At 42.5% G+C, this 24,787-nt stretch overlaps 2 protein-coding genes across 13 annotated transcripts in view; both read left to right on the top strand.

The window, feature by feature from the left end:
* CATSPER2 (cation channel sperm associated 2) overlaps positions 1-13,629 on the top strand; it is a 30,166-nt gene extending 16,537 nt beyond the window's left edge. Inside the window, exons 6-13 of one of the 3 annotated variants that reach the window (XM_002717940.5) lie at positions 446-601; positions 881-1,005; positions 2,297-2,475; positions 2,688-2,787; positions 3,038-3,094; positions 4,968-5,179; positions 5,535-5,702; positions 7,008-7,168. In XM_002717940.5, the coding sequence (XP_002717986.1) occupies positions 446-601; positions 881-1,005; positions 2,297-2,475; positions 2,688-2,787; positions 3,038-3,094; positions 4,968-5,179; positions 5,535-5,702; positions 7,008-7,039 (1,029 nt within the window). In that variant the 3' untranslated portion in view covers positions 7,040-7,168. Of the gene's footprint in view, positions 1-445; positions 602-880; positions 1,006-2,296; positions 2,476-2,687; positions 2,788-3,037; positions 3,095-4,967; positions 5,180-5,534; positions 5,703-7,007; positions 7,169-13,491 lie in introns of those variants that run through there. The other 2 variants (XM_017348078.3, XM_051822462.2) reach the window with 2 other exon arrangements.
* Positions 13,550-24,787, top strand: part of STRC (stereocilin) — a 31,847-nt gene continuing 20,609 nt past the window's right edge. For 8 of the 10 annotated variants that reach the window (XR_007910106.2, XR_007910107.2, XM_051821746.2 and 5 more), the window contains exons 1-2: positions 13,550-13,685; positions 22,344-22,616. Coding sequence is in view for 7 of the 10 variants with exons in the window: in XM_051821746.2 (XP_051677706.1) it covers positions 22,577-22,616 (40 nt within the window). In the remaining 3 variants the exon portion in view is untranslated. Of the gene's footprint in view, positions 13,686-21,746; positions 22,617-24,787 lie in introns of those variants that run through there. The other 2 variants (XM_051821748.2, XM_051821743.2) reach the window with 2 other exon arrangements.

Genomic DNA, 24,787 nt, shown 5'->3' with positions numbered 1-24,787 from the left:
AGGATTATTTTAGTGGGATGAGGCATGTGCCTAGGTGAGTGAACAAGAAAAGTTAACATGATAACAGTTAGACAAGAATTTACCTCTTGGTCTTTTTTTCTAAAACCAAAATTAATCATGGGGATGGCTCCAACAGTAACATATGTTGATTGTGGAGCATTTACTAAATACGAGGCACTTAAAACAGTGTTTACTTGTATTAGCTTATTTGTGCTCCGGACAACCCAATGAGATTAGCATTGATTTTATCCCTTTTATGTCTGAGCAAGTTGAAATACAGAGTTTAAGTAATTTAGTATAGAAAGGTTGAAAAGCGGAAAAATATCCCCAGAGAATGCTGTTCAAGGGATAGTTCCCAGGGAACTCTGAAGAGGGTGAGATGGAGGGGCAGCTGTGTCTGGGTGCTGTGGGGTTGTTCTGCTCATAACCTGTGTGTTTCCCACAGTCCCTGCTTCCGGAGATTGTGGTGCTGGGAGGGGTGACAGGCCAGTCTGTGTGGCTCCAGCTGCTGAGGATCTGCCGGGTGCTGAGGTCTCTCAAACTCATTGCACGATTTCGTCAAATTCGAGTTATTATTTTGGCCCTGGTCAGGGCTCTCAAGGTGATTTAACTGTTGCTAAAGAAAAGGGACAGTGTATAGAAACATGGGATTTAACATTTAATCTGAAATAAGTCTGGATGGGTCTAAGAAGGCAATGGAGAGTCTTCTTGTGAAGTGTTATTGGATGAGAAGGGGCTGGGGATGAGCTCGCTATGGCTGATGGCTGGGCTCAGGAGTGGAAGTGAGAGTTTGGTGGGGGTTCCCAGATGGGCTTGTCTAGGCTGTCGGTGGAGATCAGTCTAATCTGGCCCACCTCTGATTTGAGATTATGGCCTCCAGAGCATGACCTTCCTCTTGATGTTGCTGCTCATCTTCTTCTACATTTTTGCCGTGGCTGGTGTCTATTTCTTCGAGAAGTACACCCGTTCAACTCGCCAGGACCTGGAGTACAGCATGTTCTTCTCGTAGGCAGGGCTGGGAGAAGCCTGGGTGAGGGGAGAGAATTTGGGTAGAAATTGGGAACCTCATCCAAAGTACAGTAATACAAAAAGTATAGTCTATTACACTAAACTGTAACAGAATCCATTAAAGAGAGGGGAAAGGAAAGCAAAGGAATTGTGAGTGATGTTAGTTCTGATCTTGAGGATTGGGTGGAGAGTTCCAGATTTATTTTGAGTTTTGCAAATTCATACACACTCTCATCATCCATTTTTAAATAGCAGTATATGCCAATGGTTTAGCCTTGGTTTCTATGACTCAGTTACTTCTTTTGAAAGATGGAAATAATATAAGAATGTGGGGATGAATGGGATAACACATTTAAATGCTTAGCACAGTATTTATCACATAGTGATTAATAACTGTTTTCATGATTCTCAAAAACATGATCATTGATTTTACTCAAATCTGTAGTCATGGATATTATACATGCACATAACTATACTCATTCAAAACCATGACAAGCTTACTTTCTAGAAAACACTGATTGCTAGAAGAAAGTCAGCATGAATTCAGAGGTGATAATCCTACTTGTGAATTAGAATCCAGTCTGTGAGCACCTCTCAGGGCTTCCTTAGAGTCTTAATTGTGTAAAAGTATTGCATTAGGAAGGTCCTAGAATTCATCCTCTTCAAGCCCAGATGTTTTCAACAAATATATGGGCAGTTAGGAAAAAAAAAGGAAACTTTCTGGTACCTTCCTTTTGCATTTCACAAAAGATCTCAGAAAAGTATCCAATTTTAAAATTAAATTTTAAATATTTTATAATTTTTATATTATTTCTACGTATTATCATTTTGGGGGTCATATATGTTTATGTCAATATCCATCCATTTATTTGCTTATCAGTTCATAACAGTGAGCTAAATAGGAGTGATATTTGCCAAATTTATAGATCATCTTCTGTTATATGAAGGCCATAGAGCAGTGGAGAATGAATTTAGAAAAAAATGATATCTAGTTGGTGATTCATTCATCTTTTAAAAATTCAGTCCATACCTATTTAATGAGTCCTTACAGTGCCCTAGGACTAATGGAATAGTGAGAGGCATTCCTAGATTATTCACGGTAAAGGAAAATTTAATAGAACAAATTCAAAATGAAGAATGATGAGCTAAACATCGAATATTGTAGGAAAAGAACTAAATCAGAGAAAACTCCAAAAAATGCTCTTACATTGATTTAAAAGTAAAAATGGTACTCTCCCCAAGAAGTGTGGATCTCTGCTTCTGTCTGTTCACACTCCTTTCTCTTTAGGGACCTCCTGAATTCCCTAGTGACAGTGTTCATTCTCTTCACCTTGGATCATTGGTATGCGCTCCTTCAGGATATCTGGAAGGTGCCTGAAGTCAGCCGCTTCTTCAGCAGCACCTATGTCATCCTTTGGCTGTTGCTTGGCTCTATTATCTTTCGGAATATCATAGTAGCCATGATGGGTAAGCACAGAGGAGGGATAACTTTGTGGGAGTGGTGGCTGGGAAGAAATTCGCCTGAAAGCTGGGATTGCTGGAATGGGTAGAAAGAACCCAGCGTGGCAGGAAGGCGTGGGTCTCAGAATGGATATTTCACTTGGTTTCTCCCCACCTAAGCCCTCTCCCCAGAATCCAGTCATCACCAGCTCCCAACTCCTAATGGCCCCCTGGGGCAGTTACTAATTTCCAGAATATCAGGAATGAGCTGAGTGAGGAGATAACACATCTGGAAGTTCAGCACAAGGCTGACATATTCAAGCGGCAGATTATCCAGAGGTTTGTTTTCCCATTTTCAAACCCAATTTTATTTCTCAAGGGTTTCCTAACCTCATTCCCTGTTTCTACTCCTTTGGCCTTGATCCCATTTTTCTCCTATGACAAATTTGTCCCCGGGTTAAGAACTCCTCAACTCTGGAAGATTGCCTGTTTCTTTATCCACTGCCTCTTTTCACCCCTTTACTACAACTTATCTTGTACTTCTGCTTGAGAACAGCTCTCTTTATGTCTTTTTTTTTTTCCTTTACAGGAGGCAAAACCTGTCTCCTGAGATGCTGAGGTCAAGCCAGAGCAAAATCGATAGCAGGTTAGTAGCAGTGTGTATGTGAACTGGGATGGAAACACATGAAGGAGAGGGTAGACAACTGAAAAATAAGATGGCTGAGTGCAAATTTATTTATTCAGTGACTGTATTGCAGTGGGTTCTGTAGTTGTCCTTTACAATGATATTTCCGTGTCCTAAATCCAAGGAGCCTTCTTTGGGAAGATAAAGGTCATTGCAAGATGTGATTAAGGATCTTGGGATGCAATCATCCTGGATCATCCAGGTGGACCCTAAATTCAATGACAAGAGTCCTTATAGGAAACAGAAGAGGAGAAGATAGATGCAGAGAATAGGAGGAGGTGATATAAAGACAGAGATAGAGAGTATTGCAGCCACAAGCCAAGAGAAATCAAGGGGTTACAAGAAACTACCAAAAGGTAACAGAGGCAAGGAACTTTCTCTCCTAGAGCTCCAGAGAGATTGTGGCCCTTTCAACATTTTGATTTCATGCTTTTGCTCTCCAGAACTCTGGAATGGTATATTTCTATTGTTGTAAGCTACCACATCTATGGTAATCTATTAAGACAGCCACAGGAATTTTTTTTTAAAGATTTATGTATTTGAAAGGCAGAGTTACAGAGAGGCAAAGGCAGAGAGAGAAGTCTTCTATCTGCTGGTTCACTCCTCATGGTCGCAACATCTGGAGCTATGCTGATCTGAAGCCAGGAGCCAGGAGCTTCTTCCAGGTCCCCAATATGGGTGCAGGGGCCCAAGGACTTCAGTCATCTTCCACTGCTTTCCCAGGCCATAGCAGACAGCTGGTGGGAAGTGGAACACCTGGAACTTGAACCGGTGCCCATAAGGGATGCCAGCACTGCAGACGGCACCTGTACCTGCTACGCCACAGTGCTGGCCCTTGTTAGCTTTCTTTTAAAATTTTCCCTTTTGCAGTGGGTGTCTGGCATAGCTGCTTAAGACACCTGCATTCCATATTGGAATACCTCAGTTCAGGCAATGGATCTGCTCCTAATTCTAGCTAGAGCTATGTGTTTGAGAAACAGCAAAGAGGCCATTGTGACTGGAGCAGAGTGAGCAGGGGTGAGAGTAATGGGAGATGTGGTCAGAGAGACAATGGGATGGTGACTGCATTCTGTAGGGCTGTAGGAGCCATTGTAGGGACTTAGGCTTTTACTCTGAGGGAGATGGAGTGATGTGGAATGACTTACATTTAAGAAGGATTATTATGTTTGCTGTGATAAACTGTGTAAAAATGAGGAAAGAGCAGAGAGATCAGTTAGGAGATTGTACTACTGTCCAGGCAAGAGATGATGGCTTGGACTTGGGCCATACTAGTGAGTTAGTAGAAAAGATATATATATATATGGAAAGTAGAATCAGTAGGATTTTTTGATAGACCGGATGTGGCAGGGAAAAGAAGAGTTACAGATGATATGCTGGGTGAGGTTGAGGTCAGAAGTACTGAAGCTTAGAGTTTGAGAGTGGATCTTCCCTCATTCCCTTTTTTTTTTTTTTTTTTTGGCATTAAAAAGTCTTTATTTCCTCTGAATACTTACTGTTATACTGTGCAAATTTTGAATTCATATTTCATGCTTTTAAAAATACATATGAGAATTCAGAGTAAAAGACATTATTCAAAACCAATGCACATAAATAATTGATTTGCAAGAAAATGGTTTTAATTCCTGCTTGAAAGGATCATTATGATTTAGCAATCAAATCTCAACAATTTGTTTTTTGGAAGTCTTTATAGACGTCTGTGAATCCAGGAATCTACAGTGGTGACAGAAGTTAATCATTAACACCTCATTCCCTTTAATCCAAATATTAAGGGATGTCCAGAGCCAGGACCAAAACAATGAATCATATGTTTAAATGTTTCTCCTTTCACTAACAGATTAACCAGTCAACCAAGGATATCTGTGTCTTTATCCAAAGATTCTAAAGGAAAGCCTAAACCCTTAGATACTGAAGAGGATATAGCAGCATCTGTGTCAAAAACCAAGGAATCCTTGTCAGTAATAAAAGAGTACCCATATTCCTCCTCTGCCTCCTCTGTAGCCTCCGTCTGTTCCTCATCTTTTGAGACCACATATCCTGATGCTATTGGTAAGTAGAAGGGTTTCTTCCACTTGAATTCACACTCCTCTTCTTTACAAGATATCCTAATCTTAAGAGCTCTCCCACCGTATCGGCTTTCCAATTTTCCCCAACAGTCTGATTTTCTGGTCTTAATGACTTGGTGCTTCATTTCTCCTATACTTCTGCTGCACTTTAGATGAAGTGTGGCTGTAGCTCTCTTTGCGCATTGTAAAAAGTGGTCTCTTGGTGATGTTCGCTTTTCCCTTCTTGCTTCCTGTTTCTTCTTTCACCCTCTCCTTTTCACCCACACCATTGGATTTCTCTGCTCTTACCCAACTTCCACAAACTCAGACGTGGTTTTAAAAAGCATTCTTCTCCACAGATCAGTTGGACTGGGAGACTCTTGTGCATCAGAATCTGCCTGGGCTAATGGAAATGGATCAGGATGACCGTGTTGTTTGGCCTAGAGATTCACTCTTCCGATATTTTGAGTTACTAGAAATGCTTCAGTATAACCTAGAGGAGCGTAAGAAGTTGCAAGAGTTTGCAGGTATAGATTTAGGGCTGTTAAGTGTGTGGGAGTCACATGTATGAGGGTACTTCAAAAAGTTGCTAGAAAATGGAATTAAAAAGTGCATTTATTACAATGCAAAAATGTTGACATCCCCATCTTCAAAAAGTCTATGGGAAATACATGTTATGAAAAACTTATGAAATTTAATTTTTTGCAACAAAATACACTTATCTTTTAATTACATTCTCAACAAAATTTTTTGAAGCTCTGTAGTATAATGAGGGAGAAGGAGTATGTCCAATTCAGGCACACCAGCCTTTCAATTTCTGCCTCACACTTAGAAATGACAGATTCTTGGTTTGGTGTGTCACATTCTGGGCATGTGTCCACATCTCCTTCAACATGGAGAGAGCCTAGGAACTCTGCTTCTCCAGCAGGGGACGCCCAAATCCTATGAGGTCTAAGAGCTCATTTCCAAAGAGAATGTCCAGTTCCATTTGTTGGGAATTAGAGCAGGGTGAGCTCTTACTACATTTGAGCAGCCCTCTCCCTTTATATGTTCCTTCTCTTTGAAGGTCGCATTTCTGACTTGAGCGGAAAGGCTACAGGCTCAAGCTGAATAGCTATGGCAGAGAGCAGGAATCCTGCAAGTGCCACTTCCTTAACCCCTGAAAGAGGCTTATGAATTACAGATTTGTCCTTATTAGCCCCTTCTCATATCAGCATCAGCATAGAGAAGTATGTAATTTACTTAGGTTTGGTATAAACTGAGAACTATCTGCTCAAAACTGTTTTCCTAAATTTCACTACTTGCAGGTTAATTTGGATTAATAACATTTCCCTCTAAAAATAAAAGATAAGTTCAGCAACTGGAAGAATTAAGGGCAGTTTTTTTTTTTTAACAGCTTAATATGGATTAGTGTTATCTGAGTTTTCTTTCTTATTCTTTGTTGAAATCAATCCAATGTGAAGATAATTAAGGAGGACTCTGTGTGTGTGTGTGTGTGTGTATGTGTGTTGCTCTTGCACAATAGCCACAGAAGAGCAATAAAAGGAACATACAACACTACAACATGGAATTCTGCTTTTTTCCATTCGTTCTTATCCCTTCCTTTCCACCACTTTTCTGGGGAAAACAGAAAGAATGGGAGGAGAAAATAGCAAAGTAGCTTCTTTAATTCTGATTAGCTTCTCTGTGGCAAAGAGCACAGAGACTCATGACTTGAGTAAAGATTTATGTGGGAATGGAGAGCCCAGAAAAGCAGGGTCTTCACCAGACTTTTATGTAGCTTCGTTCCACACATTCTCAGCTCTCCAGCCTCACAGTCTGTTTCTTTACAGTGCAGGCACTGATGAACTTTGAAGATAAGTAAAGATGACAGTGGACGCCTTCTGTATCTTTGGGCACAGCAGAAGACAATGAAGAGAGAACAGAATTGGAAACAGAGAATTCAATTATAAATTTCTAATAAATACTGCTAATAAATACTGTTGTTAAGTAACTATGTCTCTGAGACATAAGGGCTAGTGAAAGGCAAAAGTTCAGGTAAAAGTGTTAGTTCAGATGCCAGTGGAGCCTGCACTCTGCTCTCTACCCTTCCTGCAGCGCCTGAGTTTGACTCTTTCCTTGACCTCATCATTAGGTCCCCTACCCTTCCTGCAACCTCTACTTCCTGATAAGAGTCCTAATTTCACTGTCTCCCTCCTTGAGGCAGTGTATCAGGGCATTCTGTGGGAGTAAGGAGTTCTCAGAGCTGTTAGTGCAACCAAGTGAGAAGTGTTGTTTCCATCGCCTCTATTAATATCGCTCCTCTTATGCATCATTAATTTTTTTAAAATTTATTTATTTCAAAGTCAGAATTAAGGAGAAAGGGAGGCAGATGCAGAAAGAGAGAGAGAGAGAGAGAGAATCTTCCATTCACTCCCCAAATGGCTGCAATGACTGGAACTGGGCCAGGCCAAAGCCAGGAACCAGGGCTTCATCTGGATCTCCCACATAGGTGCAGGGGCCCAAGCATTTGAATATCTTCCACTGTTTTCCCAGGCATGTTAGCAGGGAGCTGGATCATAAGTGGAGAAGCTGGGACTTGAGCCAGCACCCATAAAGGATGCCAGTGCTACAGGCAGTAGTTTTACCCACTGTGCCACAGCACTGACCCTTGCACCATTAATTTTTTTAAAAAGATTTATTTATTTATTTGGGAGGTAGAATTACAGACAGAGAGAGACAGAGAGAAAGGTCTTCAATCCACTGGTTCACTCCCCAAATGGCCACAATGGCCAGAGCTGAGTCGATCCTTAGCCAGGAGCCAGGAGCTTCTTCCCAGTCTCCCATGCGGGTGCATGAGTCCAAGCACTTGGGCCATCTGCTGTTGCTTTCCCAGACCATAACAGAGAGCTGAATTGGAAGTAAGGCAGCCGGGACCTGAACCGGCACTTGTATGGGATGCTGGCACCACAGGCAGAGGCTTAACCCTCTATGCCACAGCACTAGCCCCCTGCACCATTAATTTTTTTTTAAAGATTTATTTATTTGAAAGGCAGAGTTAAACATAGAAGGAGAGGCAGAGAGAGAGAGAGAGAGAGAGAGAGTCTTCCATCTGCTGGTTCACTCTCCAGTTGGCCACAATGGTGGAGCTAAGCTGATCCGAAGGCTAGGAGTCAGAAGCTTCTTCTGGGTCTCCCACCAGGGTGCAGGGGCCCAAGGACTTGGGCCATCTACTACTGCTTTCCCAGGCCATAGCAGAGAGCTGGATTGGAAATGGAGCAGCTGGGACTCAAACTGGTACCCATATGGGATGCTGGCGCTGTAGGCAGTGGCCTTTACCCACTAGGCCACAGCACTGGCCCCTGCACCTTTAATTTTAATAGATATCATTTTTACCTTTTGTCTTTTTTACATTTGGTCTTTGGGCCAAAAAACAGTCTATTTCACATCTTTGTCATTATTCAGAGCAGTGTTCAGATCAGTAAGTGTTCTACATTTTTAGTGTTGGAAGGGACCTTGGAGTTTCACCTCAAAGCAAGAGCATCTTTTAGAAAAACATTGAAAAGGTAGATTACCCAGCTAATGCTTAATATTTGTAGTTATTGGGGACTTATCTGGAAGGGATCTCATTCCATTGTTAAATAACTCTCATCTTTAGGGATATTTATTATTAAAAATTCTTTTTTTTTTTTTTTTGACAGGCAGAGTGGATAGTGAGAGAGAGACAGAGAGAAAGGTCTTCCTTTAGCCGTTGGTTCACCCTCCAATGGCCGCCGTGGCTGGTGCATTGCGGCCGGCACACCACGCTGATCTGATGGCAGGAGCCAGGTACTTATCCTGGTCTCCCATGCGGGTGCAGGGCCCAAGCACTTGAGTCATCCTCCACTGCACTCCCTGGCCACAGCAGAGAGCTGGCCTGGAAGAGGGCCAACCGGGAAAGAATCCGGCGCCCTGACTGGGACTAGGACCCGATGTGCCAGCGCCGCTAGGTGGAGGATTAGCCTATTGAGCCGTGGCACCGGCCATTAAAAATTCTATCAATTGAAAGTTTAATATGTATGAAAATACTTATATGCCTAATATGTATGTATACATACCATACATATATTCTCTCTATACCAAGTTGTTCCATAAAAAACTGTGTGTAAGAGATATTATCTTCCTATTTTTAGAGATCAGAAAACTGATATTTAAAATAAGTTAATAGAACTTAGACTAAGTAAGAGACAGAGCTAAGATTTTTACTCAAGTTAAAAACTGTGAGTTAAGGAAAATTCAATTTAAGCCATTAAAACAATAAAGTAGCTTACTTTAATTGGCTCATAGAACTGAGAAGTTCAGGGGCTAGCATTGTGGTGCAGTGGGTAAAGCTGCTGCTTGCACTTCTATTCCATTTTGAAATGCTGGTTCGGGGCCAGCACTGTCGTGTTGAAGGCTAGGCTTCCGCATGCAGCACTGGCATCTCATGTGGGCTCCTATTCATGTCCTGGCTGCTCCACTTCCAATCCAGCCCCCTAATAATGCACCTAGAAAAGCAGTGGAAGATGGCCCAAGTGCTTGGGATCCTGCACCCATGTGGGAGACCTGGAAGAAGCTCCTGGCTTCAGCCTGGCCCAGCCCCCAAATGCAGACAGCTAGGGAGTGAACCAGCAGACGGAAAATTGATCAATCTCTGTCTCTCCTCTCTCTTTATCTCTGCCTTTCAAATATATAAATAAATCTTATAAAAAAATGCTGGTTCAAGTCCCAGCTATTCCTCTTCCAATCCAGCTCCCTGCTAATGCACCTGGGAAAGCAACAGAAGATGGCCCAAGTACTTGAGCCTCTGCCAACCACTGTGGGAATCTGGTCTCCTGGCTTCAGCCATTTGGAAAGTGAACCAGCAACTTGAAGATCTCTCTCCGTCTCTTTCTTTGTCACTGTATCTTTCTTTTCTTTCTCTCTCTTTTTTTATTTTTTGCTAGGCAGAGTTAAGACAGTGAGAGAGAGAGAGAGAGAGAGACAGAGAGAGAGGTCTTCCTTCCCTTGGTTCACTCCCCTAATGGAGATTTTTTATTTATTTGAAAGGCAGAGTTACAGAGAAGGGGGAAGAGACAGAGACTGAAATCTTCTATCTGTTGGTTTACTCCCCAGAAGGCCACAATGGCCAGGGCTCGGCCAAGCTGAAACCAGGAGTCAGGAGCTTCTTCAAGGTCTCTCACGTGAGTGCAGGGGCATAAGCAAGTGGGCTATCTTCTGCTCCTTTCCCATGCTCATTAGCAGAGACCTGGATCAGAAGTAGAACAGCCCCCTCTGAACTGTCACCCACATAGGATGCTGGCATTGCAGGCAGTGGCTTAATCTGCTATGTCACAATGCCAGCCCCTGTAAGTTTCAAATAAATAAATAAAAAAAGCTGGAAAATTCAAAGGTAATATAACTTCAGGGTTAGTTTCATCTAAGGACTCACTCTGATTTTTTTCTCTGTAATCTACTTGTTTCTCCTCTCTTCTGTGTGTTTGTGTTATCCTCAGGCTGGCTTTGCTCATGTAGCCAGATACTTTCCTGAAGCTCCCAGGCCTATCTACCTATTTACTCATATCCAGGGGAAGAGAGACAGTGACTCCTGTCTTAGTCATTGAACAACACTTCTGAACTTGGCTCAGGATAGAGGTTATTCTTGGAGTGACACTACTGATTGAGAGAAGGCATGAGACACCTGGAATGCTGTAATGTTCTATATTTTGAATTGTATAGTGGTTCCACTGGTATATCCAGATGTAAGAATTCAACAAATTGTACATGTAAGAATGGGCATTAGTAAGTCACACCACACATACACATGGACACACATGCACACATATATGTATGTCCTGAGTACCACTCTGATAGCACAAGTTAGCTTTTTTTTTTTTTAATATTTTATTTATTTATTTGAGAAGTAGAGTTATGGGAGGGGGTCTTCTATCCAAGGATTCACTCCCCACAGTTGTTGGAGCTGGGCTGATCTGAAGCTATGAGTCAGGAGCTTCCTCTGGGTCTCCCACACAGGTGCAGGGGCCCAAGCATTTGGGCCATCTTCTGCTTTCCCAGGCCATAGCAGAGAGCTAGATCAGAAGAGGAGAAGCCAGGACATAACCAGCTCCCACATGGGATGCATGTGCCACAGGTAGAGGCTTAGCCAACTGAGCCACAGCTCTGGTCCCACAAGTTAGGTTTTAGGCTCACTCCTGAACCGAAAAATGAGGGGTATCACTATTTCACGGCTTCTCCTGGAACTGGAGTTCAGGTAAATCACACCTAAACTTAATGGGCTACTCCCCTATAGGGAAAGGATGAATGGCTGATAAGGAGGCAACTGTAAGGTCTTCCACAGTAGTCATCACCTAACAATATGTCTAGCAAAAAGGTCAACATAGAGAAAATGCAAATGATTTGCATGTCCAGAATAGTTAATACCACAGAGACAAAAAGTAGATAAGTGGTTGCCAGGGACTTGGGAGGGAGGAACTGGGACTGACTGCTAATTGGTGTGGGATTTCTTCATGGGATAATGGAAACTTTTTGGAATTGAATAGTATTGACATTTGTAGAATATAATGAATATACTGAAAAGCAGTGAATTTTACACTTTAAAATGGCAAATTTTATGTTACGTGAATTATATCTCAGTTTTTAAAATGAAGCAAGTAAAAATTACATAACCCAAAAACCAGCATTACATTTCAGGGAAAAGCACTTTAGTTATTCCTCATAAAGAGCAAAAATAAAAATGTTTTTAAAATAAACACTAATATATAACACTATATTAGAAATCCTCCCGTTCATAAGAAATCTGGAAAAAATATTTGGAAAGAAGAACTGAAAGTACTTTTTTGATACCACTGTATGCCTAGAAATCCCAAAGGAATCAACTAGATTTGGAGATTACAAAGGATTTCCAAATAATAGAAGAAAAGAGAGCTGAAGACAGGGACTTGAGAAACTGGAATGTTAGAGGAAAAGGACGAGTAGTGAGAGCCGCAAGGAAGCTTGAGAAGGAATAGCTGAAGAGACAGAAGCTTCTTTCTAGAGCAGGGTCCCTAGAGCCAAAACAGAATTTTTTTTAAAGATTTATTTATTTTTCCCCAGTGACCTTTTATTTAAGGTATACAAACTTCATGCATTTCGTAAATACAACTTTAGGAAAACCCCGTGATTTTTCCCACAGTACTCGCCCTTTCACTCACATTCTACCCTTCTTTCTCCTTCCTCTCCTATTCCCATTCTTCTTTTTTAGTGAGATCTATTTTCAATTACCTTTATATACATAAGATTAACTCTATGCTAAGAGTTCAACAAATAGTATGTAAAAAAAAAAAAAAATGTTTCCCAACAGTCAAGACAAGGGCTGTTCAAAGCCATTGCATCTAAAGGGTCAATTTCACTTTTAGGTATTCTTTTAGTTACCACAGATCAGGGAGAACATACGGTGGTATTTGTCCTTTTGGGACTGGCTTATTTCACTAAGTATGATGTTTTCCAGTTGGGTCCATTTTGTTGCAAATGGCAGGATTTCAATTTTTTTTATCACTGTGTAGTATTCCATATCCCATAATTTCTTTATCTAATCTTCATTTGACAAACATATGGGTTGATTCCATATCTTAGCTATTGTGGATTGAGTTGCAATAAACATGGGGGTACAGATAACTCTTCCATATGCTGATTTCATTTCCCTTGGGTGAATCCCCAGGATTGGGATGGCTGAGTGATATGGTAGTTCTGTATTCAGATTGCTGAGATTTCTCCATACTATCTTCCACAGTGGCTGCACCAGTTTACATTCCCACCAACAGTGGATTAGGATACCTTTTCTCCCACATCCTTGCTAGCATTTGTTTCTGTTGATTTCTATATGAAAGCCATTCTGACTGGAGTGAGATGAAACCTCATTGTGGATTTGATTTACATTTCCCTGATGGCTAGTGATCTTGAGCTTTTAAGATTGATTTATTTATTTGAGAGGCAGAGCTACAGAGAGAGAGAGAGAGAGAGGTCTTCCATCCACTGGTTCACTCCCCAGATGGCCATAAAGGCCGGGTGAGCTGATCTGAAGCCAGGAGCCAGGAGCTTCTTCCAGGTCTTCCATGTAGGAGCAGGGGCCCAAGGACTTGGGCCATCCTTTACTGCTATCCCAGGCCATAGCAGAGAGCTGGATCAGAAGTGGAGCAGCTGAGACACGAACTTGTGCCCGTATGGGATGCTGGCACTACAGGTGGTGGCTTTACCCACTATGCCACAGCACCATTCCCTCCTGTCTAACTTTGTACCATTGGCCAATCTCACCCCCATCTTCTCCTACTTCTTCTCCCATAGCCTCTGGTAACCATTATTATACTCTACTTCTACGAGATCAACTGTTTTAGATTCTACATGCATGAGATCAAGCCAAATAATCTAAGGACCAAGCCTGACCAGAAACACATGCAATAGTCTTCCACTGTCCTTTTCATCCTTGCCGTGACAGAGTACCCCTGCAAAAGCTTCCACCAGTGGTCTTCTCAAAAAAGGTATTTAAGCTTTATGCCTTGGCTCTGAGGGTTCATCAGGAATGTTTTGGAAGTGAAATTAAGATTTAGATATTTCTTATATAGTTAAATTTTGTAATTTTTTAACATATGATTTGTACCACTATTTTGGAATATAATTTCCTCTTTGTTCTCCAATTATGACAAATATTAAAATACATTAATGGAACATAAACCATGTATTCCTATTTGGTAATACAAAAATTAATATTTGTTTTATTACAGTATAAAATATATAAAAAGAATACTAGAAGGAGGGGCCAGTGCTGTGGCATAGCAGAGTAGGCCGCCTCCTGCAATGCTGGCATCCCACATGGTCGCTGGTTCAAGTCCCAGCTGCTCCACTTTCAATCCAGCTCCCTGCTGATGCACCTGGGAAGATGGCTCAAGTGCTTGGGCCCCTGCCTCTATGTGGGAGGCCCAAAAGAAGCTCCTGGCTCTTGGTTTTGGCCTGACTTCCCCCACCATTGTGGCCATTTGGGGAGTGAACCACTAGATGGAAGATATGTCTCTCCTCTCTCTATATATATAACTTTGCCTTTCAAATTAAATAAATTAAAATTTAAATTGAATTAAATTTAAATTAAATAAATTTTCAGGCCAGCGGCGTGGCTCACGTGGCTAATCCTCTGCCTGCGGCACCAGCACTCAGGGTTGTAGTCCTGGTTGGGGCGGCGGATTCTGTCTGGGTTGCTCCTCTTTCATTCCAGCTCTTTGCTGTGGCCTGGGAAGGCAGTGGAGGATGGCCCAAGTGCTTGGGCCCTGCACTTACATGGGAGACCGGGAGGAAGTACCTGGCTCCTGGCTTCAGACTGGCACAGCACCGGCTGTAGCGGCCATATGGGGGGTGAACCAACGGAAGGAAGACCTTTTTCTCTGTCTTTCTCTCTAACTCTGCCTGTCAAAAAAAATTTTTTTTTCAAAAAAGCAAGAAGGGAAGATAAATTTTTTTTTGACAGGCAGAGTGGACAGTGAGAGAGAGAGAGACAGAGAGAAAGATAAATTTTTATAACAACAATATAACATCTACTGATTCTATTCCACAACTGATTATTGGCTATGAATCTATATTAATTTTGCTTTATTACAGTTGGTCTATATGTTGTCACTAGGATCTTAAATTTAAAAGTTTTAAAATACATACTTATTTATCACACTTCCTATGTTTTAAAACCTCTGAGAATCCTTAGGACTCATTCCACTTCAATTCTTGAGACTTTGCACAATTCAGCCAGGACCCAAATGTCCAAAAAAGGATTTCATCCGTTCATCCTTCTTTCTTTTCTTTAACATTTATTTATTTATTCATTCATCTGAAAGGCAGATCATCACAGTGAGAGAGAGAGAGCTCTTCCAGCCACTGTTTCACTCCCCAAATGGCCATAACATCCAGGTCTGGGCTAAGCTGAAACCAGGAGCCAGGAACTTCATCCTGGCCTCTCACCTAAGTGGTAGGGACCCGAATACTTGAGCCATGTTCTGTTGCCTTCCCAGGTACATTAGCTTGAAGCTGGGTAGGAAGTGGAGTGAGGGGAATTGAATCAGCGCTCTGATAGAGGATACCAGCATTGAAAGCAGCAAACCACAAAGTGGGCCCTTGCTCTCCTTTTAATAAAAGTTTCTATTTATTTATTATTTTTATTTATTTATTTTTTATTTTTATTTTTTTGACAGGCAGAGTGGACAGTGAGAGAAAGAAACAGAGAGAAAGGTCTTCCTTTGCCGTTGGTTCACCCTCCAATGGCCGCCACGGCTGGCGCGCTGTGGCCAGCACCCCGCGCTGATCCGATGGCAGGAGCCAGGTACTTCTCCTGGTCTCCCATGGGGTGCAGGGCCCAAGCACTTGGGCCATCCTCCACTGCACTCCTGGGCCACAGCAGAGAGCTGGCCTGGAAGAGGGGCAACCGGGACAGAATCCGGCGCCCCGACCGGGACTAGAACCCGATGTGCCAGCACCGCAAGGCAGAGGATTAGCCTAGTGAGCCGCAGCGCGGGCCTTAATAAAAGTTTTAATGCCTTTTATTTTGCAGCCACTATGTTCAGTTGAGGATAGAGAAACTGTAGAGTGTATGAATGCAAGCCTTTTGAAATGGCACTTTTGAAGAGATTTCTGATTTTTTTAAACCACTTTTACAAGGTATGCATCTGAAAAGAAAGCAGAGATCTTTGCAATGTTTTCATTTGTATTTTTTCTATTCAGGTGACCTAGAATAGAATAAACATTTTTAACTTTTTATTTTGGATTAATTTTAGACTTACAAAAGAGTTTCAAAGATAATTTCTATGTGCCTGTCATCCAGTTTTCTTTAATGTTAGTATCTTACATAATCACAATGTAATAAAAACTAAGAAATTTACATGGGTTAAAAACTATTAATAAAGAGCCGGCACTGTAGTGTATCTAGTAAGACTGCCACTTGCAGCTCCAGTATCCCACATGGGCACCAGTTCCAATTCCTGCCTGCTCCACTTCCGATCTAGCTCCCTGTTGATGCACCTGGGAGGGCAATGAAGGATGGCCCAAGTGCTTGGGCCCCTGTACCCGCTTGCAAGACCCAGAAGTTCCTGGCTTCTTCTTCTTCTTCTTTTTTTTTTTTTTTTAAGATTTGCTTATTTTATTTGTAAGTCAGAGTTACACAGAGAGAGGTAGAGACAGAGAGAGAAGTCTTCCATCCACTGGTTCACTCCCCAGTTGGCCACAACAGCCAGAGCTGCAGCAATCCAAAGCCAGGAGCCAGGAGCTTCCTCTGGATCTCCATGTGGGTGCAGGGGCCCAAGGACTTGGGCCATCTTCTACTGCTTTCCCAGGCCATAGCAGAGAGCTGGATTGGAAGTGGAGCAGCTGGGCCTCGAACCAGCACCCGTATGGGATGCCAGCATTGCAGACCAGAGCTTTAACCCGCTGTGCCACAGCACCAGCCCTATCTGGCTTCTGGCTTTGGATTGGCCCAGCTCTAACTGTTATGGCCATTTAGGAAGTGAATGGAAGACCTCTCTCTCTCTGTCTCTCCCTCTCTGTAACTCTACCTTTCAAATAAATAAATAAAACTCTACCTTTCAAATAAATAAATAAATCTTTTTAAAAAACTTTTAAAAATGTTAGTAAAACTGGGATTTTATTAAGACTTCACCAGTTTTTTCACAAATGTCTTTTTTTATTATTATTATTTGATAGGCAGAGTTAGACAGTGAAAGAGAGAGACAGAGAGAAAGGTCTTCCTTCCATTGGTTCACTCCCCAAATGACCACTACGGCCGGCGCTGCGCCGATCTGAAGCCAGGAGCCAGGTGCTTCTTCCTGGTCTCCCATGCAGGTGCAGGAGCCCAAGCACGTGGGCCATCCTCCACTGCCCTCCCGGGCCACAGCAGAGAGCTGAACTGGAAGAGGAGCAACCAGGACTAGAACCTGGCGCCCATATGGGATGCCAGCGCAGCAGGCAGAGGATTAACCAAGTGAGCCATGGCTCTGGCCCCTCACAAATGTCTTTATTCTGTCTAGAAGTCTCCCCAGGAAAATTTATTGGTATATCTTCTAGCTTCCTCTGGTTGTGACAGTTCTCTTAGCTTTTTAGTTTTTTTTTTTCACTTTTATTTAATGAATATAAATTTCCAAAGTACGACTTATGGATTACAATGGCTTCCCCCCCATACCGTCCCTCCCACCCACAATCCTCCCCTTTCCCACTCCCTCTCCCCTTGCATTCACATCAAGATTCATTTTCGATTATCTTAATATACAGAAGATCAGCTTAGTATACATTAAGTAAGGATTTCAACAGTTTGCTCCCACACAGAAACATAAAGTGAAAAATAATAGATGATTTTTTTAAATGATGATGAAATCAGATCAGACCTATTGTCATGTTTAATCCCAGTGAGAGTCAAGTTGGGAATTGATAATTTCTTCTTTTTTTTTTTTTTTTTTACAGAAGATCAGTTTAGTATGCATTAAGTAAAGATTTCAACAGTTTGCACCCCCATAGAAACACAAAGTGAAATATATTGTTTGAGTACTCGTTATAGCATTAAATCTCAATGCACAGCACATTAAGGACAGAGATCCTACATGAGGAGTAAGTGCACAGTGACTCCTGTTGTTGACTTTACCAATTGACACTCCTGTCTATGGCATCAGTAATCTCCCTATGCTCCAGTCATGAGTTTCCAAGGCTATGGAAGCCCTCTGAGTTCTCCGACTCTTATCTTGTTTAGACAAGCTCATAGTCAAAGTGGAGGTTCTCTCCTCCCTTCAGAGAAAGGTACCTCCTTCTTTGAAGACCTGTTCTTTCCACTGGGATCTCACTCACAGAGATCTTTTGCCAGAGTGTCTTGGCTTTCCATGCCTGAGTTGTTTTTTTTTTTTTTTTTTAAGATTTATTTATTTATTTGAAAGCCAGAGTAACTCAGAGAAAGGGGAGGCAGAGAGAGAGAGAGAGAGAGAGAGAGAGAGAGAGAGAGACAGAGAAAGAGAAAGAGAGAGACAGAGAGAGAAAGAGAAAGAGAAAGAGAGAAAGAGAAAGAGAAAGAGAAAGAGAAAGAGAAAGAGAAAGAGAAAGAGAAAGAGAAAGAGAAAGAGAGGTCTTCCATCTGCCGCTGGTTCACTCCCCAATTGGCCACAACGGCCAGAGCTGCGCTGCTCCAAAACCAGGAGCCAGGAGCCTCTTCCGGGTCTCCCACCTGGGTGCAAGGGCCCAAGGCCTTGGGCCATCTTCTACTGCTATTCCAGGGCATAGCAGAGAGCTGGATTGGAACTGGGGCAGCCGGGACTCAAACCGGAGCCCATATGGGATGCCGGTGCTTTAGGCCAAGGAGTTAAGCCGCTGCACCACGGCACTGGCCCCTCTCTCCATTTCTCCTGTAACTCTGACTTTTAAAAAAAATCTTAAAGAGAAATTCTAAGGGAGATATTCAGTTTCCTACTAGACATCTCTATCTTTCCTCAGGGATTTCATTTTTTTCAAGTTTCTCTACCTTTTTTTTAAAGATTTATTTATTTATTTGATAGGCAGAATGACAGAGACAGAAAGAGAGAGAGATCTTCCATCTGCTGGTTCTCTCCCTCAAATACTGTAATAGCCAAGGTTGGGCCAGGTTGAAGCCAGGAGCCTGGAACTCCATCTGAGTCTCCCACATGGATAACTGTGGCCCAGGTACTTGGACCATCTCCATGTCTTCCCCAGGCGCATTAGCAGGACACTCTGATCAGAAGTGGAGCAGCAGAACTTGAAGTGTCACTCTGTTATGGGATATTGTTGTTTCAGGCAGTGACTTAACTTGCTGCACCACAACACCAACCCTGGGCACTTCATTTGTAATGTGTCCAAAATGAGCTCTTAACCACTTCCTCAAACCCATTCTTGCTCCTGTAATCCCAGTGAGTACTAGAAAGCAATTTCCCTGGGGTGGAGGAGCCTTCAGTGATTCCTTCCCACCCTGTTTAACCAGTTCCATATTTTTCCTAAAGATCTTTCATTTAAGATGCTGTTTCTTATACCAGTTTTTGTATTAAGATTCTTTTCACCAAAAAAATTCATCTTGTGCTAGTCTAATTGTAGTACCAGTAATATTTAATGGATCTGTACTAGTGCCTGGCACATCTTAGGCATTTTCTAACACCAAGGAATGAACACAATTGGATGTGTGAGTAATATTTTTTTTAGAAATTTAAGATTTATTTATTTATTTGAAAGTCATAGTTACACAGAGAGAGGAGAGGCAGAGAGGGAGAAAGAGAAAGAGAGGTCTTCCATCCGATGGTTCACTCCCCAGTTGGCCACAACGGCCGGAGCTGAGCTGATCCAAAGCCAGGAGCCAGGAGCCTCCTCTAGGTCTTCCACATGGGTGCAGGGGCCCAAGGACATGGGCCATATTCTACTGTTTTCCATAGCAGAGAGCTGGATTGGTAGTGGAGCAGGCAGGTCTTGAACCAGCGCCCATATGGAATGCTGGCACTTCAGGCCAGGGCGTTAACCCGCTGTGCCACAGCATTGGCCCCAGTTGTCTGAGTAATATTGTCCCCATTTTACAGACAAGTGAGTTACAGAAACTTCACCTGGTCAACAGAGTAATTGGTGATGGAATACAGATCTAGAATTTAGAGGCCTGGCAGTTAAGATACCCACATCCCATGTCAGAGTACCTGGGTTCCATTCACAGGTTTGCTTCCAATTCCAGATTCTTGCTAATGGGCACCCTGGCAGCAGGTGATGGTTCAAATGGTTGAGTCCCAGACACCCATGTGGGAGATCTGGGTTACCTGGCTACTGTCTTCAGCCTGTCCCAGAACCAGGCATTGCAGGCATTTGTGAATAACCAGTCAATATGAGCTCTATCTGTATCTCTCTCTCTGCCTCTCAAAAAATTAAATGTTTAAAAATCATAATTTAAAAGCATCTTAATCAGGAGAGCCAAAGACTACATTGTAAGAACAAATTAATCCCTAAATCTCAGGGATTTAGCAAAGGAAAGGCTTACTTCTCATTCATGAAGATTCTAGAACTGGTTGGACAATCGTTGTTCAAGGTACCTACAGTCAGTCAGTCTGTATGTATGTATGTATGTATTTGTTTATTTCTAAGCCAAGATGAAGCCAGGAGCCTGGAACTCCAGCTGGATCTCCCATGTGGGCAGCAGGGAACGGCACTGGAAGCAGAAGAGCTGGAACTCTGATATGGGATGACAGTGTCACAAGCAGTCACTTAACCTACTGTGCCAGAATGTGGCTCCTATAGTCAGTTTTTGTTGTATATTGTGGCTTAGTTCTACAAAGTTGCTGCAAACAACCAAATCAGTGAACACTGAACTGTTGCTTCTAGGAGAAAGATAGGATTAGGTTTCTGTGAGCCCCTGATCACATTTTTGCCAACTGATGAATACATATATTTGATTTTTATGTGTTTTCTTTAAAGACACCTTACTTAATAAATGTTGTTACTCCATTAATATTGACTCCCGGCCAACAGCACTGTAACTCAAGCTTGCATGACGCTGATCTAACACACATCACACATCACAGCCTCTTGCACTTAAGAATACCACACAGCACATCCACCCCAAGCCTGATGAGATCATCTTAAACAGTGAAATCACCAACAGAAAAGACAAAAATTGGAAAAAATATGGCACTCGGGGCTGGCACTGTGGCATAGTGAGTGAAGCTGCTGCCTGCAGTGCCAGCATCCCATATGGGCACCGGTTTGAGTCCTGGATGCCCCATTTCCCATCTGGCTCTCTGCTATGGCCTGGAAAATAAGTGGAAGATGGTCCAAGTCTTTGGGCCCCTGCACCTGCGTAGGAGACCTAGAAGAAGTTCCCGGCTCCTGGCTTTGGGTCATCTCAGCTCTGGGCATTGCAGCAAATTGGGGAGTGAACCAGCAGAGTGAAGGCCTCTCTCTGTCTCTCTCTGCCTCTCCTTCTCTCTATGTGTAACTCTGCCTTTCGAATAAATAAATCTTTAAAAAATAGCACTCAATAGGCTGCAAAAAAGACTTATTTTACAAAGAACTGAAACAAGAAGGCAGAATGTTGCCTTGTTTGGCCTTATCTGGGAACACATGTATCAGGTGAGTCAGAGTTTTTGCTGCTCTGATCATCTGTGAATGATCTCACAGTGTTGTAAGTATTGACTTTGGGGTTACACTTAAAGTTAGTGACTAGGTGAATTCGCCAATACAAAAGTCACAAATACTAAGGACTGAATATAAATTCTGTGCAATAATTTGGAGCTTCCGGCTGCCTTGGCCTTATGACACTGCCATCTCAACATGGTAGAAAAATACTTGCACTTTACAAAAGGAGCTGTTACTGTGGCCAAGTGAAGATGTTTCAGAGCTCTCGGCTCCTTTGGCTCCTCTCGAGTACAGGATATCCATTTCAGTGTTCAGACTGCAAGTGCTCCCATCATCCCACCAGTCTTATCTTTTGTGCTTTAGCAACAGATGATTTTTTTCTAAAAAATAAAGACTTATTTATCTGAAAGGCAAAGTAACAGAACGAAAAGGTGAGATTGAGAGAGAGAAAGAAAGAGAAGACATTTTCCACATTTTCCATGTACTAGTTCACTCCCCAAATGCCTCCAATAGCCAGAGCTGGACCAGGCCAGCGCTAGGAGCCCTGAACTCCATCCCGGTATCCCACATGAATGGCAGGAACCCAAGCATGTGGGGTATCATCTGCTGTGCATTCGAAGGAAGCTGGATTGGAAGAGTGGCATATGCAGGACTCAAACCAGCATTCCATATGGTATGCAGGTGTCTCAAGAAGTAGCTTAACCTACCATGCCACACAATCCCTCCCATGGTTAATTCCCATTGTCATTCCAGGTGGCCAGTTCTGTTTTTCTCTCTTTCCGTGTGGTCAGACAAGTTTGAAGTTGTCCCAGTGCAGTTGAAGCTTACCAAACTAAGTAGAACCAACATGCTGGAATAGCCTGATCTATTTGATAAAAGCCCTAGGTACTTCACCCCCGTTAGCACATAGTCTAAGTCCTTTGCAGCAAGAGGATTCTTTTATTACTCAACTGCTTACTGTATAGCAAATGGGAACTGCCAAGAAACGTCTCATCCTGGACTGGGGGAGTCCTCATTGTTCCTCTGTCTGCTTGACTCAACTGACTGATACAGTCAGCCTTGTGTATCTGCAGGTTCCACATCCATGGGCTCAAGCAACCACTCACCAAAAATATTTGGAAAAAAATTGTGTCTGTACTGAACATGGATAGACTTTTTTCTTATGATAATTCTAGAGTGATTTAAAGAATACAGGAGAACATGCAGAAGTTAAATGCAAATACTACACCTTTTAAGGGACTTGAGCATCTGCAGATTTTGGCATCTTCAAGGGCTCTTGGAAACAATTCCCTGAAGATACTGAGGAATGACTGTATTTGTTCTGAATGTCAAGATAGCACTTCTGGGTAATTATTTCTATGTTTATTTATTTTTAAAAATTTATTTATTTATTTGCTTGAAAGACAGAGAAATCTTCTATTCACTGGTTCACTCTCCAAATGACCACAATGGCTAGGGCTGGGCCAGACTGAAACCAGAAGCCAGGAACTCCATCTCGGTGTCTCATGGGTGGCAGGGATCCAAATACTTGAGCCATCCTCTGCTGCTTTCCCAGGTATATTAGCAGGGAGCCAGATTGGAAATGGAACAGTTGGGACCAAACTGGCTCTGCAATATGGCATGCCGGAGGCACAGACAGCAGCTTAGCTCACTGCAGCAGAATGTCTGCTCCAATTTCCATATTAATTTCAATTTCATTTCAAATGAAAGAATTCATCTTGAGTGTCTCTAATAACAGTAGTAGTAACATTTAGTGAGTCTTTATTCTGCACCAGTGCCTGACACTTAATACAGACTTATTTGTTGTGTAAATGCCAGACATTGTGTTAAGTATTTTAAGTGTGTTATCTAATTTAATTCTCACAACAGCTCTTTACTAGTAATCATCTCTTCTTATTAAAAAAAAAAAAAATGGGGCCGGTGCTGTGGTGCAGTGGATTAACGTCCTGGCCTGAAGTGCCAGCATCCCATATGGGCACCGGTTCTAGTCCCGGCTGCTCCTCTTCCGATCCAGCTCTCTGCTATGGCCTGGGAAAGCAGCAGAGGATGGCCCAAGTCCTTGGGCTCCTGTACGCATGTGGGAGACCCGGGGGAAGTTCCTGGCTTTGGATAGGTGCAGCTCTGGCCGTTGCAGCCAATTGGTGAGTGAACCATCTGATGAAAGACCTCTCTCTCTCTTTCTCTCTCTCTCTGCCTCTCTTTCTCTCTCTGTGTAACCCTGACTTTTAAATAAATAAATAAATCTTTGAAAAAAAAAAGATATTAAAAAAAAAGAATAGTGATACAGAGAAGTTTAGAAACTATCCCAGTGCTAGTGCTGTGGTGTAGTGGGTAAAGCTGTAGCCTGCAGTGCTAGCATCCCATATGAGTGCCAGAAGAAATTCCTGGCTCCTTGCTTGGGGTTGATGGAGCTCCAGCTGTTACGGCCATTTGGGGAGTGAACCAGTGGATGGAAGATCTCTGTCTGCCTCACTGTAACTCTGCCTTTCAAATAAATAAATAAATATTAAAAAGAAGAAGAAGCTATCCCAGGATTCAGAGCGAGTAAATGCTGGAGCCAGGTTTTGAATCCAAGCCATCTCTCTCTTTTTTTGCTAACTGTCAGCAAAATAGGCCAATCCTTGTTATAGAACTAAGGGCAGAAATTCGCATGGATTGCAGGATGAGCTAAAACTAGGAGCAAGAAAGTTGTTAGCAACCCAGGTCATGTTATTCCTGTGTTTTTTGTCCGCTTTTCAGACTAGAAGTGGTACCCTTGATAGGCAAAGGGGAAATGCCGACAAATTCATGCAGTAGATCCTTTGATTGGTCCCAACGTCTGACTCCCTTTGGAGGATCCCAGCACTGCCCCTCCTCCCTTTGTGGCCTGGACCAACTGATTCCATTTCTCTGGGCCTCAATTTCCATGTTTATAAAATGAGAAGTATTTTTTTTTGAGATTTAAAAGTATTTATTAGAGTCAGGGACTTCCAGCCAGAGCAGCGTGGATGGGGGCTTCCAAGAGAGGAAAACCCAAAGGGACTGGTGGCAGTCGGCTTTAAGTACAATTTAGAAGAAAAAAAACTTGACAATCAGATTGGCATTCAGTTACCAGGTGGGGACAAAAAACATCAAAAGACCTCATTTACAGTTTTCCAACCTGTCTGGCCTGCTAAGGGTGGGATAGGTAACTTGTTTTCACAATAAGCTATGAACTTAGGAAGAACTCCCTTGCTATAAATGAGAAGTTTTTTTTAATATTTATTTTATTTGAAAAGCAGAGTTACAGAGAGAGAGAGAGAGAGATTTCTTCCATCCACTGATTTACTCCCCAAATGGCTACAACAGGCAGAGCTGGGCTGATCTGAAGCCAGGAGCCAGGAGCTTCTTTTGGGTCTCCCACATGGGCACAGGGGCCCAAATACTTGAGCCATCTTCCGCTGCATTAGCAGGGAGCTAGATTGGAAGTAGAGCAGCTGGAACTCAAATTGGCACCCACATGCGATGCCAGCACTGCAAGTGGCAACTTTACCTGCTA

Source organism: Oryctolagus cuniculus, chromosome 12, assembly GCF_964237555.1.
Source record: "Oryctolagus cuniculus chromosome 12, mOryCun1.1, whole genome shotgun sequence".
Taxonomy (NCBI): domain Eukaryota; kingdom Metazoa; phylum Chordata; class Mammalia; order Lagomorpha; family Leporidae; genus Oryctolagus; species Oryctolagus cuniculus.
This window is presented reverse-complemented; position numbering and strand designations above follow the sequence as displayed.